Source organism: Periophthalmus magnuspinnatus, chromosome 18 (assembly GCF_009829125.3).
Source record: "Periophthalmus magnuspinnatus isolate fPerMag1 chromosome 18, fPerMag1.2.pri, whole genome shotgun sequence".
Lineage (NCBI taxonomy): Eukaryota > Metazoa > Chordata > Actinopteri > Gobiiformes > Gobiidae > Periophthalmus > Periophthalmus magnuspinnatus.
The window spans coordinates 14,236,207-14,249,923 of record NC_047143.1 but is presented as its reverse complement, the minus strand read 5'-3'; the positions used below and the strand labels follow the sequence as shown (position 1 = coordinate 14,249,923).

The window sequence follows — 13,717 nt, the reverse complement described above, 5'->3', positions numbered from 1 at the left end:
CCTATACATTTCTGTCCAACTTACCGCAACTGTATATATGGACATCAGTCGTGGCAGTTATTAACACATCATCTTTGGAGTTTATCAGTTACCAGCCTACACAGTGTCACATGTGAGCACTTTATCCTCTCCATTATAACACTGCAGAAGATATGAGTTGTCTGAGGCGCCATAGTACTGTCCAATCAATGTGACCATATTGAGCTGAAGATGGACATTCACTTATGGCTAACTGACTCTTTCTCCTGGACTCATTAGAGCTAGCATCGACCAGGCCGTTCAGATTCCCTAGTAATGATTATTAAGAATGAAGATACTGGAATACACATGGTGGAAAAATATTAATTGTTATTTAATGTGAATATTGTCAATTCATAGTATACATTTGGAAAGTTTTGAATAATTGTTTTTATTTAGTTGGCTTAGATTTTTTTTTTTAGTCTGCCATTTATTCTTTAAAGGTCCTATGTTTCCCAAAATGACCAAGTTAGAATGTTACCTCATCAAAAACATACCGACGTTGTGCTTTAATTCATTCATACAAGTTTGAATAATCCTGGATTATTATGCTACCTGCATCTCCAATGGTCAAAATGCTCTGTTCCACCTTGAACTGTCACAAAACGGTAGTTTTCAAGTTAACAGCTACCTTGTACTTTGTATAGAAGAGATTGGCCGTTCCAAAGGATTCTAGTGAAGGTATATGCTGTTTACAAACAAGATTCTTATAGGCAGACCTCTATTTATTTCATACCTTGACAGTTGAAGCCTTCCTCAGCTGCTGACCAGACGCATCACAGCAGCATCATGGGCTCGACACACGGGGAGCGACTAACGACAGCGTGCAGCGACACTTATCGCATAGGCTTTAAAATCGAACACACGGGCAGCGACAAACTGCAGCGACTAGCGGCAGCTTGTCACGTCGCGCTCTGTTCCAGAGCAGATCGCGAGCCTCCTACACGTCTGATTGGCTGTTTATTTGGAGGGAATTTTGAGGTTAATAGCGGTAGATGGGAAAAAGACGCTAAAATGAAATCTTGTAAAGTTTTGCTTCATTTGACTAAAATATTACAATTGGTTGCACTCTACAAAACTAAAAAAAAAAAAAAAAAAGCGATCCTGGGTCCACCCTATTTTGCAGCTAATTCTGTTTAATGTAAAAACCTTAAATAAATATATATATTTTAAAATGTTGAATCAGTCTTTAATACATTTGGTTATTAGCCTCCATAGATTTATCTGAATTAACAAATTTGCGCATGTTATCTTACCACTCATAATCACCCTGGCACCAAGGCAGGGGAGTTCCCAGGCAGCGGCTTTTTTGATATACCTCGGTAGTCTCTTTGAGATATGTCAAAAATAATTGGGAAATCCGACACCGTGAGTATATAATTTTCTCCTCCATGATGTTTCTGAAGTGGACAGTGCATTGGCTCGTCAATCAAACTCTCGCTGATTGGCTGTTGTGCAGGCGACAGCGATAAAAGTAGAACATTTTTCAACTTTCATTAGTCGCGTCGCAGGCCCGCGTGTGCACGGCGACACGCACGAGCGCGAGGTTTTCACGTGCACGACTTTCGCTTGTCGCGGAGGTGAGAGAGACGAGCGATTTTCGCAGTGTCGCACAGGTACCATTGAAAATGAATGGAGAGCGAGCGACGTCGCTCCCCGTGTGTCGAGCCCATCAGCCGAAACAGTCAAGGTATGAAATAATAGAAGTCTGTACATAAGAATCTAACTTATAATCATCAATCATCATCAACAAAAGACCTAGTGAATCTGATATGACTATTATGACCTTCTGTTCACAACCTCAGAAGTGAGTGGCCCTGCCTCTTCAAAATACATGATTTTATTTTATTATTATTATGTGACATTTTTTAACCCTACATGTAGCGTATGGAGGTAGGTGGGGTGAAGCGGTAAATGAAAAAGGTAATTTCTGAGAATTCAAGCATCAAATACAGGATGATACAGGATTACTCAAACATGCATTAACCAATCAAAATACAACTTCTACTACAATCATGATGAGTGAACATCGTTATAACCAGTGGGGGAACCTAACAAAGTAAAGGTTGTAAAGTACAAATTAAGTACAAATTTTAGATATCTGTACTTTACTTAAGTCAATTTGAAAGTGGATACGTTTCACTTTTACATCATCTTAACACATAATTTGAGCAAACAAAAATACACAAATAAGAACAGCAAGGAAAACAATTGATTAAATTGTTTCTGTTGAACAAAACTTCTTCAAAATTACTTCAAGCCTTATAACACCGCAAAATCACTCTGAAATACTTTTCATTTTTCCTCTTTAAGTAAATTTTTAAACGGGTGCTTTAATACTTTTACTTAAGTAGATTTTTTCATGGGATTCTTTTTACTTGAGTAATTCTGCTCAGAAAAGTTTATTTTACATAATATGTTCCCTTTCCATTTTGCAATGTTCAAGTCACAGGATACTGCTCCTAAATTCCTCTGTCTTGGGTTTAGTTTCAGTAGGTAATTTTTCATGACAAGGTCAAGAATGAAAGAATGAATAAATGGAAAATATAAAACACAGGTCTCTGTTCTATCACTTTTATTCACAAAAGTTCATAACATTACATCATACTGACATTTCAATTTACAAAAGTTTAATACTAACACATCTTTCATTGAGCTGTGCACCGTTTATACTACATTATATTATTTAAATATGACATACATATAACCAGGCTTATGCACTCAATTGTAGTTCCCAATGTGACAATAAAATACAGTTACAATGCACAATAAAGGAGCAAGGATTCTTCTCTTAGTTTGGGACTAAACCCTAAATCCAATTTTTCGCTACTAAACTCTGTAGATGGTGTTTTAATAGCATCATCTACCATTCCAAATCATTTTTTTTAATTTTATTTTATTGCAAACTACATACATTTGCAGCTTTTTGTCAAAACAATCAGTAGCCACTGCAATTTCAAGTACTACGTGACATTATGCAACACTACCCTGATGACAACCAGGTGTCTCTGGTTACAAACACCTGGTTGCAGGGGCAAAGTTTAAAGTGTGGATACCTAGCAGACCAATCACTTTCTGTAGTTCTCCAGGTACTGCCCAGTTTAGCAGCTCTATTTGAAAAGTGGTTGTGGGAAGAGTTTAGGTGTTAAGTCCCACTTTAAAATGATTCCTATCTCCACAATAAAAGTTTAAAGTTTTAGACTTTATAAAAGATACAGCTTCATACTCCATATTTCATTTAGTTTCATATAAAATCATTTCTGTCTCAACCTTAAAGGCCCTGTACTGAAGTTATACCAAATTTGTTTAGTTTTATTCTTTTTATATTATTTATACGCATGAATGATTGTAGAGGGGAGTTTATCATGGCAACATCCACAACAAGCTTGTTATGGACTCACAAGGAGTGTTAACAACAGCAACCAATTCTAGCATGTAGTTCAGAGGTTTGCAGTCAATAAAAAATGTTTTTTATTGCAATGCAGATAATATGCAGCGTACATTTTTGCACATAGTTCACTTTTTTTTTCTCTTTTTTTTGCCTTTAGAATAAACTTTATGGGGCAAATACTTTACTACAACAAAAACATTTAGGTACAGGGCCTTTCATTTATATTTAGTCACTTTGACTAGCCTCCATTTTTACACATATCTCTGAATGCACACAAGACCCACATTTTGTTTTGGACACTCTTCAGGATTTCTCTACATAAATTAATAAAAAACAAAACAAAAACAAAAAACGTATATAAAGTAAATACAAATATATATATATCGATATATGTGCTACATTCACAGTACTCCAATGTTTGACTGCTACAAACAATAGCACTACAAAGGGTAAACAAATCATGTACACATATAGATTTTTTAAAGGTTCATGCTATTCTCATTCTTTTGTTGCTGCGAAGACAAAACAGTATTTGTTCAGACAGCAAAATTGGTGTTATTAAATGTACTTTTGAAAATGTAAGAAGTACTTAAGATGTTGCCTGGACATGTTGTTGACAGAGATACTTAGGAGTCTTATACACTTAAAGGAAAATAGCTTGCAAGTAGAAGCAGTTATTTTTTTCTTCTTGAACTTCGATCAATAGAATGCTTATCTAAACATAACCATTGATGATCTCATTGGTCTAAGTAGGAAGTAGCACCACATTATACCACGCCGTTATAATGTGGTGATACAATACACTGAATGATGTTTTGCCTTCTATCATATTTTTTCCTGTATTATGCATTGTGTGCAACCCATTAGCCCATTAGCTGTATAGTGGTGAAATAATAAAAACAATTCTAGAACAGGGGTATGTACTATAAAAACACAAAGGAGTTGCATGTAGTACCACTATATGACAAAAGGTGGTGAGCATAAATGAAACAAATGTGTTTGTTATTATTGTGAAAAGTGAGTTTTTTGAGCCAGAGAGGGGGGTATTAACCCTTTAAGGACTGAGCACATTATAGACCAATGTTGCTCGCCTAGACTTTTATTCTTTTTTAGCTATTGAAATCACGTTAAAGGAAATATCAGAATATATTCAATTTTTTCCACACAGCTACCTCTTTTTTAAATATCCGTATTTTCCCTTTAACGCGTCGCATAACCGACTGGGAAAATCCCTGCGGCATCTGCACTCCGATTGGTCATATTCAAGGAACAACGTTAGCAGATTACCACAATGACAGTAAAATATTTAAAGAGCCCCATGCCTCTGCTTTGAGATGCCATTTGAATTTACATGATAGCACAATTGGTTGCAAAGTTACGGTAATGAAAATTCCGCAACCGCGCTCTATCGGCAATGATAGAATCCGCCACAATAGGGTAACTGCAAACACATAACATATTTAGATGACCATGGTATCTTTTATTGTTTTGAAAATGCTTGCTGAAAACAACTTATAAACATGTTTTTTATAAGTTTTGCTTTTGTTTTTAGCACTCTGAGCCTCTTCTCCCTTTGCTGAGCCATCTCCATGGTATGTCACTCCTCCTTCAGAGCGCTATCACAACACAATCAGCATGTATCTCGCCAATGAAACTACTGCACATCACATCAGGTTTGTCAAGTTGTTGTGTACAGTTCTGTATCATACGTTGCTATATTTATGGAGAATTGCCGTGTGGGAGCATGGATGACGTAGCCTTGTGGGTTGAGCATTGGACAGAATCTTATAGCTAACCGTGAGGAGGGTGTGAATGGTACCCAGGAGAGATCGTGAACTATGATTTTTTGTATAATGTTTTTTTTTTTTTTTAAATACAAAAACATTGTTTTTTGCAAAATACCCCCTCTTTAAAATTGTAACATTGCTTTCTAATAATCTCAGTTATCGCCCATGGCATTACACCTTGGATATCAATATCGGCTTTTAAAAAAAATCCATATCGGACCATCCTTACAATTTACACTATAATGTGGTTTTAAACTCCTTACATTTGGTTTTAGCATAATATATGACCTTTAAAAAATGATCAAATTCATTTGTTTGTATCTGCACCGTCATTGAAAGTCCACTAGGGGGCAGTCTGTACATATCCTGTAGTCTCCTCACTTTGAAGTAGCACATTCTCAGTTTGGTTCCTCATTTCTCGTTGCCTGGATTCTAAAATAAACACATTGTAATCCATTTGAATCAATACAGGTGCTATCGCTGTAGGAAAAAAACAATTAAAAATGCATTAACGTAGCATGTATGATAGACTGACTACCTTTAGGATATTATGCATCTGTGAAATAAAGATTATGTGTATGGAAATTCAGTTTTGGGAGTATATTTCCGAATTTCTGAAGCTGGAGTGAAACAAATAATGATAGCTATTAGCAAGGCAGTGGGTGAAATGATTCAAATGGGATTTAGAATAGCCTTATTAATCAAAATTAGCCACAAGCATTGGAGAAGCTATGAATAATTTAAAATGTAATGGGATTAAATAGTGGGATGCAGGTCCATTATGACAAGGAAAGAGATATAGTTATAGTGTAATGAATTAGTAACATAAATAAAGATGCTTGTCTAGCTCACTGAGTTCTGTTCCATTGGTTTGATTTGGGCTGTAGCTAGTAATAACTTAGCAATACAAATTTAGCAGTAATCAAAATATGTGAGGCATTGTACACTAAAGCATGAGAAAATGCATGAGCGACTCTTGTATGTCTGGGAGTCTATAGAATTTTGTTATCCTCATTTGAACACTATTGTATACATAGTTACTTTTGTAACTACTATTGTATACGTAGTTACTTTGTTATTATATTTATTAAGCACCAAAAAATGTCCAATTTTGATTTTGTATATATTTTTATTGTCAACTCTGTAGTTTCGTATATTGCATATAACATATGTTTTGTTCTCAAGTGACATTATTTTCAATTAAATGAATAAATAATTGCAGTATTTGGAATTTACAAACTATTCAAGTTGAACGTACGATAGATGCAAACTCCAGATTGTGTCTTGCATTCAGACTCACAATCACACTTTAATCCAGTGTACTTCATCAAAACGAGAGGAAACGTGAGTAGTTTATCAGGGGCAGTAGCTCAGTTGGTAGAAGGTTTGTCCCCTAATCTGAAAGTTGGCAGTTTGAATCCCCCTCTTACATAAACATCATTGGTAGAGCGGTCACTGACCCACAGGTTGGAGGATTGATTCCTCCCACAGATGAATACTATCATTGTGTCCTTGTGCAAGACACTTAACTCATCTTGCCCCCATTGTCGGTGTAGACTGGTGTGTGAATGGGAGAGTGGTTCCTTAATGTAAAGCACTTTGAGTGCCGTGAGGGTGGAAAAGCACTATATAAAAATGTGACCCATTTACCAATAGCAGTTGTATCCCTGGTGCTGTCCAAAGTTATGACTGAATGACCAACATTTGGTTTAGTGAGAAAATACGCTGTATAATAATTTTTATTTTATTTTACAGGGACCCTGCTCAGGACCACTAAGACACCTTTGTACCAGACCAAAGATAATTTCCAGACATACAAAAACACAGAATGCACAAACAGCATACAAATAGTACAACTATTTCATGATTAAAAAAAATACTATAATGCCTGTAAATAACTCACCTTCCCATCCTAACACTGTGCACTTAATCAAGCAGAATTTAATACATTTATTTTTGGAAACCGGATTTCATTAGTGATAGGAAATCCCCCCCCTAAAATCTAGTCCATTACTGGTGATGTTAACATAATCCGAAATTGTCAGATTATTGAAATGTCATATAAACTTGCACACCCGTGCAAGGGTGTGAAAGAATTCATACACTTGAATTCTTTCACACATTTGCACAGGTTTTGACAAGGGAAATGACGCAAAAAAGTGGTAAACTAATGTGGCAATGACCAAAATGACAGAGAAAATGTTACAGAGTTATTTTATAATTCTTTATACTTTACTCTAATTTAGTTACATTGAAATCTATGGATTAACTGACACATGTCACCAGGTGTTTTTGATGATCAGATGGCTTTTGTGTTGTAAAGACCAAAAATCAGATCTAATGATAGGGATATCTGATTATTCCAGTTATCTGATTTGTTTCACCCACTAACATTCTTCACCATTCCAGTCTTGTTTTACCTGGTTATAGGTGCACATCGAACACACCCTCCTCCACCGTCTCGATATCCTCCTCCTCAATTACTGTAATCAGATTCAGACAGAAAACATTGATTGGTCATACACAAAAATAAGGCAACAATTGTTCTAAAAGCTAAACAAATGCCTGATCCATGTCAATCCATACAGCACTATTGTCTGCCTCTTTGATCGCATTTTAAACCTTGCCTGGATTATACATTTGGTGGGATTGTGACTCATCGGCCCTGCTGCAGTGGTCCAATCACATTACCAATGCAAATGGAGCAGTATTGTGCCTGCGTGTCTCTGAAATGTCACACCAGAGGAGAGGTGGAGTGCCCTTCTGCACGGAAAGTGCAGCAGATTCTGGGAGATGTCAATTAGGGAGATGGTGTTTGGATATAGAGCTAAGTGATTGTCTGTTTGTTAGTTTCAGCACTTATGTTAATGTTAGCTAAAATCAATAGGCTGTTAATTTTCTAGAATTGTAAACATTTTAGATTAAGGGCAAGAGCTTATATGAGAAAATGCAAAATGAGTAAATGAATGATGCTAGGAACAAAGTCCAGGTGTCCTCGCCTCAGAAGCATTGAAGGTAAAAAGAAAATGGGGTGGCAAAAGCCAGATTGATAAGCACTCTGAATGGAGTTACACTTTTTTTTTTTTATGTATTTATTTTATTAACAGTCTGGGATTGCTTGTGATGAAACCGACTGAGAAAAGGCAAAACATTCAGAATAATTCAGAATAATTTGCTGATTGGGAGATGTATAACAACAGTGGAAGAAGCAGCGAAATCTAACTTTTTATAAATCTAGTTGCAAGAAAAATGTATAAAATGCACATCCACCACTATGTTTGTTTTGGTTTGTTTTAGCACTTGGCCTTTGGCCCAAACCAAAATGCATCCCTATAATTGGTCTGATGACAAGATAGATCCTGGTGTGTTAAATATAGGGCACTTTCCTTCCTATTTTTTGCTTCTAATTTATTCTGTTTTGTCTATTTTTCTGATAACAATTCTGATAATCAGATCATATTTTTGTTTAATGTTTTACCCTCTCTTTATGTACATCACAGTACATAAAAGTATAAACTGATATGTATTGTTATTGTGAAACTGGGTCAGCTCACCTGAGTCCTGCAGGCTGGGTGGGGTGTTTGCGGGCAGAGGGAAACTGTAGGAGCGTGTTGATAGTGCAGGAGGGTTCTCGTGGCTGATGCTCTTGGTCCTCTTCCGGCACTCCACCGCCAAACGACCACGACATGCTTTGTGACAGTTCACTCCACAGGCTGCAGGGGGCAACAGACAGGGGGGCAGGGAGCGCGCCCGGGACAGGGATAGGTTTCGGTGGGGCAGGCGGTTGAGGGGTGAAGAGCGGTGGCGGGACAAAAGACAGAACGGAGAATTGGGCAAGTCAGTTAAAGGGATAAACATAGTGGGGACAAACGGTTGGACTAGCGGAGATGCTAACTTGGGGCAGCTGCAGCAACACGAACAGTTACACATGCAGGAGGTGAGGCTAATGCTATTGGATAGTAGCTCAGTGAACCGGGAGAGGTCTGAGGGTGATGGAAGATGACAGAGCAATAAATAATCAAATCATCATGTCTTAAAAACTGTTGTGCAACCTTAAATTGTTACCTAAGGCACTGTACAAAACAAAACTAGATTGTTTTAAAAGGTTTGCACTGGTCCAAATCTATTCCTCACTTGCCTTATGAATTCAGAGCATCCTAATTATTCACCACAGTGAATATATAAGCATGTTTCACATGCTTAGATTGCTATCACGGTAATCCTAACAACTATTAGCATGCACCTTATCTTTAAGCAATATTCTCGTCTCCTGTTTCAGTACTGGAAGCGGAGGCAATTTGAGAAAGTCTAGAGGTGTATAGACTTTAGAAACATGGAGGAGCTTAATCTGTTAATATTCCCAAAGAGAGCATATTGAGTACTACTGAAAGATACATGAAGTGAACAAAACACAACTCAAGGTATGATTTTCGTTTGACATAAGAACATTGTTAAAAGGTGCTGTGTCTGATTTGTTTTTTTGTTGTTGTTTTTTTTTTTTTTTTTTGGTAAGTAAGTAATAAGTAAGTATAGTAAGTAAGTATAATAAAATAAAATTTGTTTTTCCCTTTTTATCATCCGCGAACCAAGAAGTAATGCTGATAAGTTGTTGGCATGCTAGTTGATTTTGGCTTTTCCTTGCCGGCAAAACTCCAATTTAAAAATTGTGAAAAGCATTTATAAACTCATAATAATAATTAGGACAGCCTCAGTAAACTGTTAAAAAAATAACTTGTTTATGAGGCAGTACAAATCAGGTACAACAAGTTTAATAGTAAGTAAGTCTGCCTATTCAAATAACACAAATATTACCTCATTTAAACTCCAACCTTCAATTAGGCTTAGCAATATCTGAAGCACCAGCTTCAGCCCATTGTCTTGTCATATTTTCCCACAACTCAACTCCACCAGGACCACTGTTAATTACTGCTGTTGCTACGCTACCACAGTCTGATGTCTGAGCATGTTAGCTTTTCAATGCACCGCCATTAGCCCACGTGAAATTAACCTGTTATAATGAGCTTGTCTGCATGCAACACTGGCGATACATTGTGTACTAGCATTTTTTTTTTTTTTTTTTTTGCATATTTTGTCAACCAAAATCTACTTAATGTGTGTTTGTTTTTTTTCTAATACGTTTTTTCACCATGTTCATTAACTCTTTATTTAATTTGTTGTAGTATTAGTAGAAAGCTACTTCTGAAAATAAACAAATAAATAAAAATAACTTGTAGTATAGCAGTATTGGATGTTGGCCAACTATAAGGTGACTTTTGCTATGTATTTGCCACCAAAAAGCATGGATATTTTAGTGTGTGTGTGTTTTGTCTTTTGTTTTTTCATCTGCAATGCCATAGGGCTAGGCTAAATAAACAATTCTTGGCAAAAGCTTGAAAAAATAGGCTACTCTTTCTTCTCCCTCAAATCATAACTGTAAATAATGCAAAAAAGCTTATATTTGCAAAAAACAAAACAAAACTATTGCTAAGCATCTACTGCAAAACAGGAATAAGCTATTTAGTTTGCACAATATTACTTCTTGACTCAGAGCAGAGGAGGTTGCAGTGGGAAAGATGGTTTTCACAGATAAATGAATGGGGTTGGCTGTGTGTGCTGAGAAATGGAAACAGCCTGGTCAAACACTGAGCTATCAGGAAGAGCAAATACTGTGTTCAAGTCCATTATGAGCATTTGAGATAAGTTGTATTTGCTGAGGTTAGATATAGGTGCTAAAGGTAAGATTTAGATTTATAAGGTTGTTTACGGGTTATAAGTTAAGGATACTACCTCCAGGCACAATAGGAAAACAGAGAGACATCATTATTTGGTATGGTTGCTTGTATAAAAAACTGTATAGTAGAAAATAAATGCTAAATTAGGAATACAAATTAAAATACTACAACAAACATAGTTAACATCATTATATTTCAAATTATGCCTAGTTTTGTGTAGGTTTTTGTTTTTAGTGTAAGTTTATCATTTTTAGCAGATGACGTAGATGATATAGACGTAATTTCATAACTGTTACCTAGCAACCATAATGTTAGTAACAAGCATAGACATCATAAAACCTGCGCTAGTTTGCTGAGCCTATGGTGCTAGTTCTGACAGAATGACCACCATATTAGGCCAGGATACTTGAGCATTCTATCATAAGAATCAATGCATTTTCAGGTCCGCCAGAAGAAATGTTTTACTAACTTTTATTTTATATCAATTAGGTATATATTTTATACAATATAGCAACAAGTTTCACCATATTAAATGCATAAATTGGCTGTAGTGCTCCCCCGAGTCGCCGCTAACATTTATTACACTTAACAGTTAGTTTGCATGTCAAAATGGATTTTACCAAATAATTTATGAATGATGAGGACTGAAAACATGGTAACAATAGTTTTCTGCTACTTAAGGTTTGTTAGTTTAAATATCTTTATTACCAATATAAATGTTTATTTTGTAGTCTTAACTGGGTTTTAACTATCTACTGTATAAAGAAGTGGACTAAGGGAGTGTGACATCACCCATAACGTTTTGCTCCAGCCAAATGAAGCTCGTATTGAAAATTATATAGTTATAGTACTTTCCTTTTATTCTCATGTTTGAATATCTGCCTCTGTCTGTTTGCTAAATAAATGATGCTGATAAAAAAATTGCTTATTTCTGGTATTTATCGTGCAACTTCAGCAGCTAAAAATGCTCTTAATGATCTATTCATGATGCTTTCTAAACTGGAAAATTATGAAGTCCTAATAATGGGTGATAAAAAATATTAACTGGCCAAGACCTAACCAATGGCCTAAATCTCACACAATTAATTTATATTTCGACTAGACCTGATGCTAGAAATTTAAATAAAGGCACACTCATAAATGTAATCTTAACAAACCCCATAATTATAAGGCAAATTGGGTTTTTCCACTGGATTTTAGTGACCATTGTCCAATTGGATGTATTTGAAATACAATAGTGAAAAAGACACATCCATGTGTAAAGGTTAGAAGATCATATAAACAAGCCTTCATCTCTGATACTAATATCAGGTTAACATCTGCATTCCATGACCCTGATATAGCCTTAACATTTTTTTATTAATGTATTTAATAAAATTGTAGACCGATATGCACCTAAAAGAAAAAAATAAATGGAAAACTGTAACAATCCTTGGTTCAACTCAGAAACTGAAAGTTTAATTAGAGAAAGGAATACTGTCTGTAAAACTGCACACACAACTAGGTCAGATTTGGATTGGGCATGTTTTCACAAAAAGAGAAATAAATAGTGGTCCTTGGTGGCAAGGCTCCATCCCGAGTACCTTAAGTCTCTGGACTCTGGGTGTTGTGGAGCTGTCTTGGCTGACACGTCTCTGCAACATCGTGTGGCGGTCGGGGACAGTATTGCTGGACAGGCAGACCAGGGTGGTGGTCCCTCTGTTTAAGAGAGAGGGGAGGGTGTGTTCCAACCACAGGGGAATAACACTCCTCAGCCTTCTTGGTAAGGTCTTCCAAGGTACTGGAAAGAAGAATCCAACTGATAGTTGAACTTCGGATTCAAGAGGAGCAGTGCAGTGTTCGTCCTGGTCACAGAACACTGGACCAGCTCTATACTCTCCATCCGGTCCTCGAGGGTTCATGGGAGTTTGCCCAACCAGTCCATTGTTGATCTGGAGAAGGCATTCGGCCGTGTCCCTTGTGGTACACTTTGGGAGGTGGTCCAGGAATATGGAGTCCAGGGCCCTTTGCCCTTTGGCTCTCCGGTCCCTGTATGATCGGAGCAGGAGCTGTGTTTGCATTGCTGGCAGTAAGTCAAACCTGTTCCCAGTGCATGTTGGACTCTGCCAGGGCTGCCCTTTGTCACCGGTTCTGTTCATTGTATTTATGGACAAAATTTCTAGGTGCAGCCAGGGGCCAGAGAGGGTCCAATTTGGGAACCACAGGATCTCATCGCTGCTGTCCTGGTGGCTTCAACAGCCAGGATATGCAGCAGGCGCTGGGGCGGTTTGCAGTCAGGTATGAAGTGGCTGGCCCCCTACTTTTTATTATTTTGATCAATTCCACTAATAGCAATTTAAGAGAAAGCCTCATACATTCATATGCAGACGACGCTGTTTTGTATGCAAGAGCTTCCTTTGCTGACCAGGTGCTTTTAAAACTGCAATAAAATTTCAATGAAAATAAATAAATCTTAAACTGTATTTGAATGCAAATAAAACTAAGTATGTGATTTTTTTTCTAAGAAATGTTCAAGTAATGTCCAAGCTACAAATCTTTATGTGCTAAATGGTACATTGATTGAAAGATTCACGCCAAGATCCCAGTCGGCCCTATGTTTTGGTGCTGTCTTTCACTCCCTTCTGTGTCGGAGCCTGGAGCTGGGCGGAGATTCTGGCTCCACCTGCAACCCATCCACAATGAGGCTGCACCTGGGGAGGACAAAGGGACCGAGGACCTGACACTCAGCGCCAGATCACCTGCATATCCTCTATGGCAGGGGTGTTCATTACGTTAATCACAATCTACCA

The 13,717-nt window shown here is 37.0% G+C and overlaps 1 protein-coding gene across 3 annotated transcripts in view; it reads right to left on the bottom strand.

Moving 5' to 3' along the window:
- Positions 1-2,579: 2,579 nt before the first annotated feature.
- LOC117386524 (RAS guanyl-releasing protein 2) overlaps positions 2,580-13,717 on the bottom strand; it is a 93,090-nt gene continuing 81,952 nt past the window's right edge. The window contains exons 15-17 of one of the 3 annotated variants that reach the window (XM_033983923.2): positions 8,751-8,909; positions 7,617-7,679; positions 2,580-5,628 (exon numbers count right to left, since the gene is read on the bottom strand). In XM_033983923.2, the coding sequence (XP_033839814.1) occupies positions 7,621-7,679; positions 8,751-8,909 (218 nt within the window). In that variant the 3' untranslated portion in view covers positions 2,580-5,628; positions 7,617-7,620. Of the gene's footprint in view, positions 5,629-5,657; positions 5,677-7,616; positions 7,680-8,750; positions 8,910-13,717 lie in introns of those variants that run through there. The other 2 variants (XM_033983924.2, XM_055228935.1) reach the window with 2 other exon arrangements.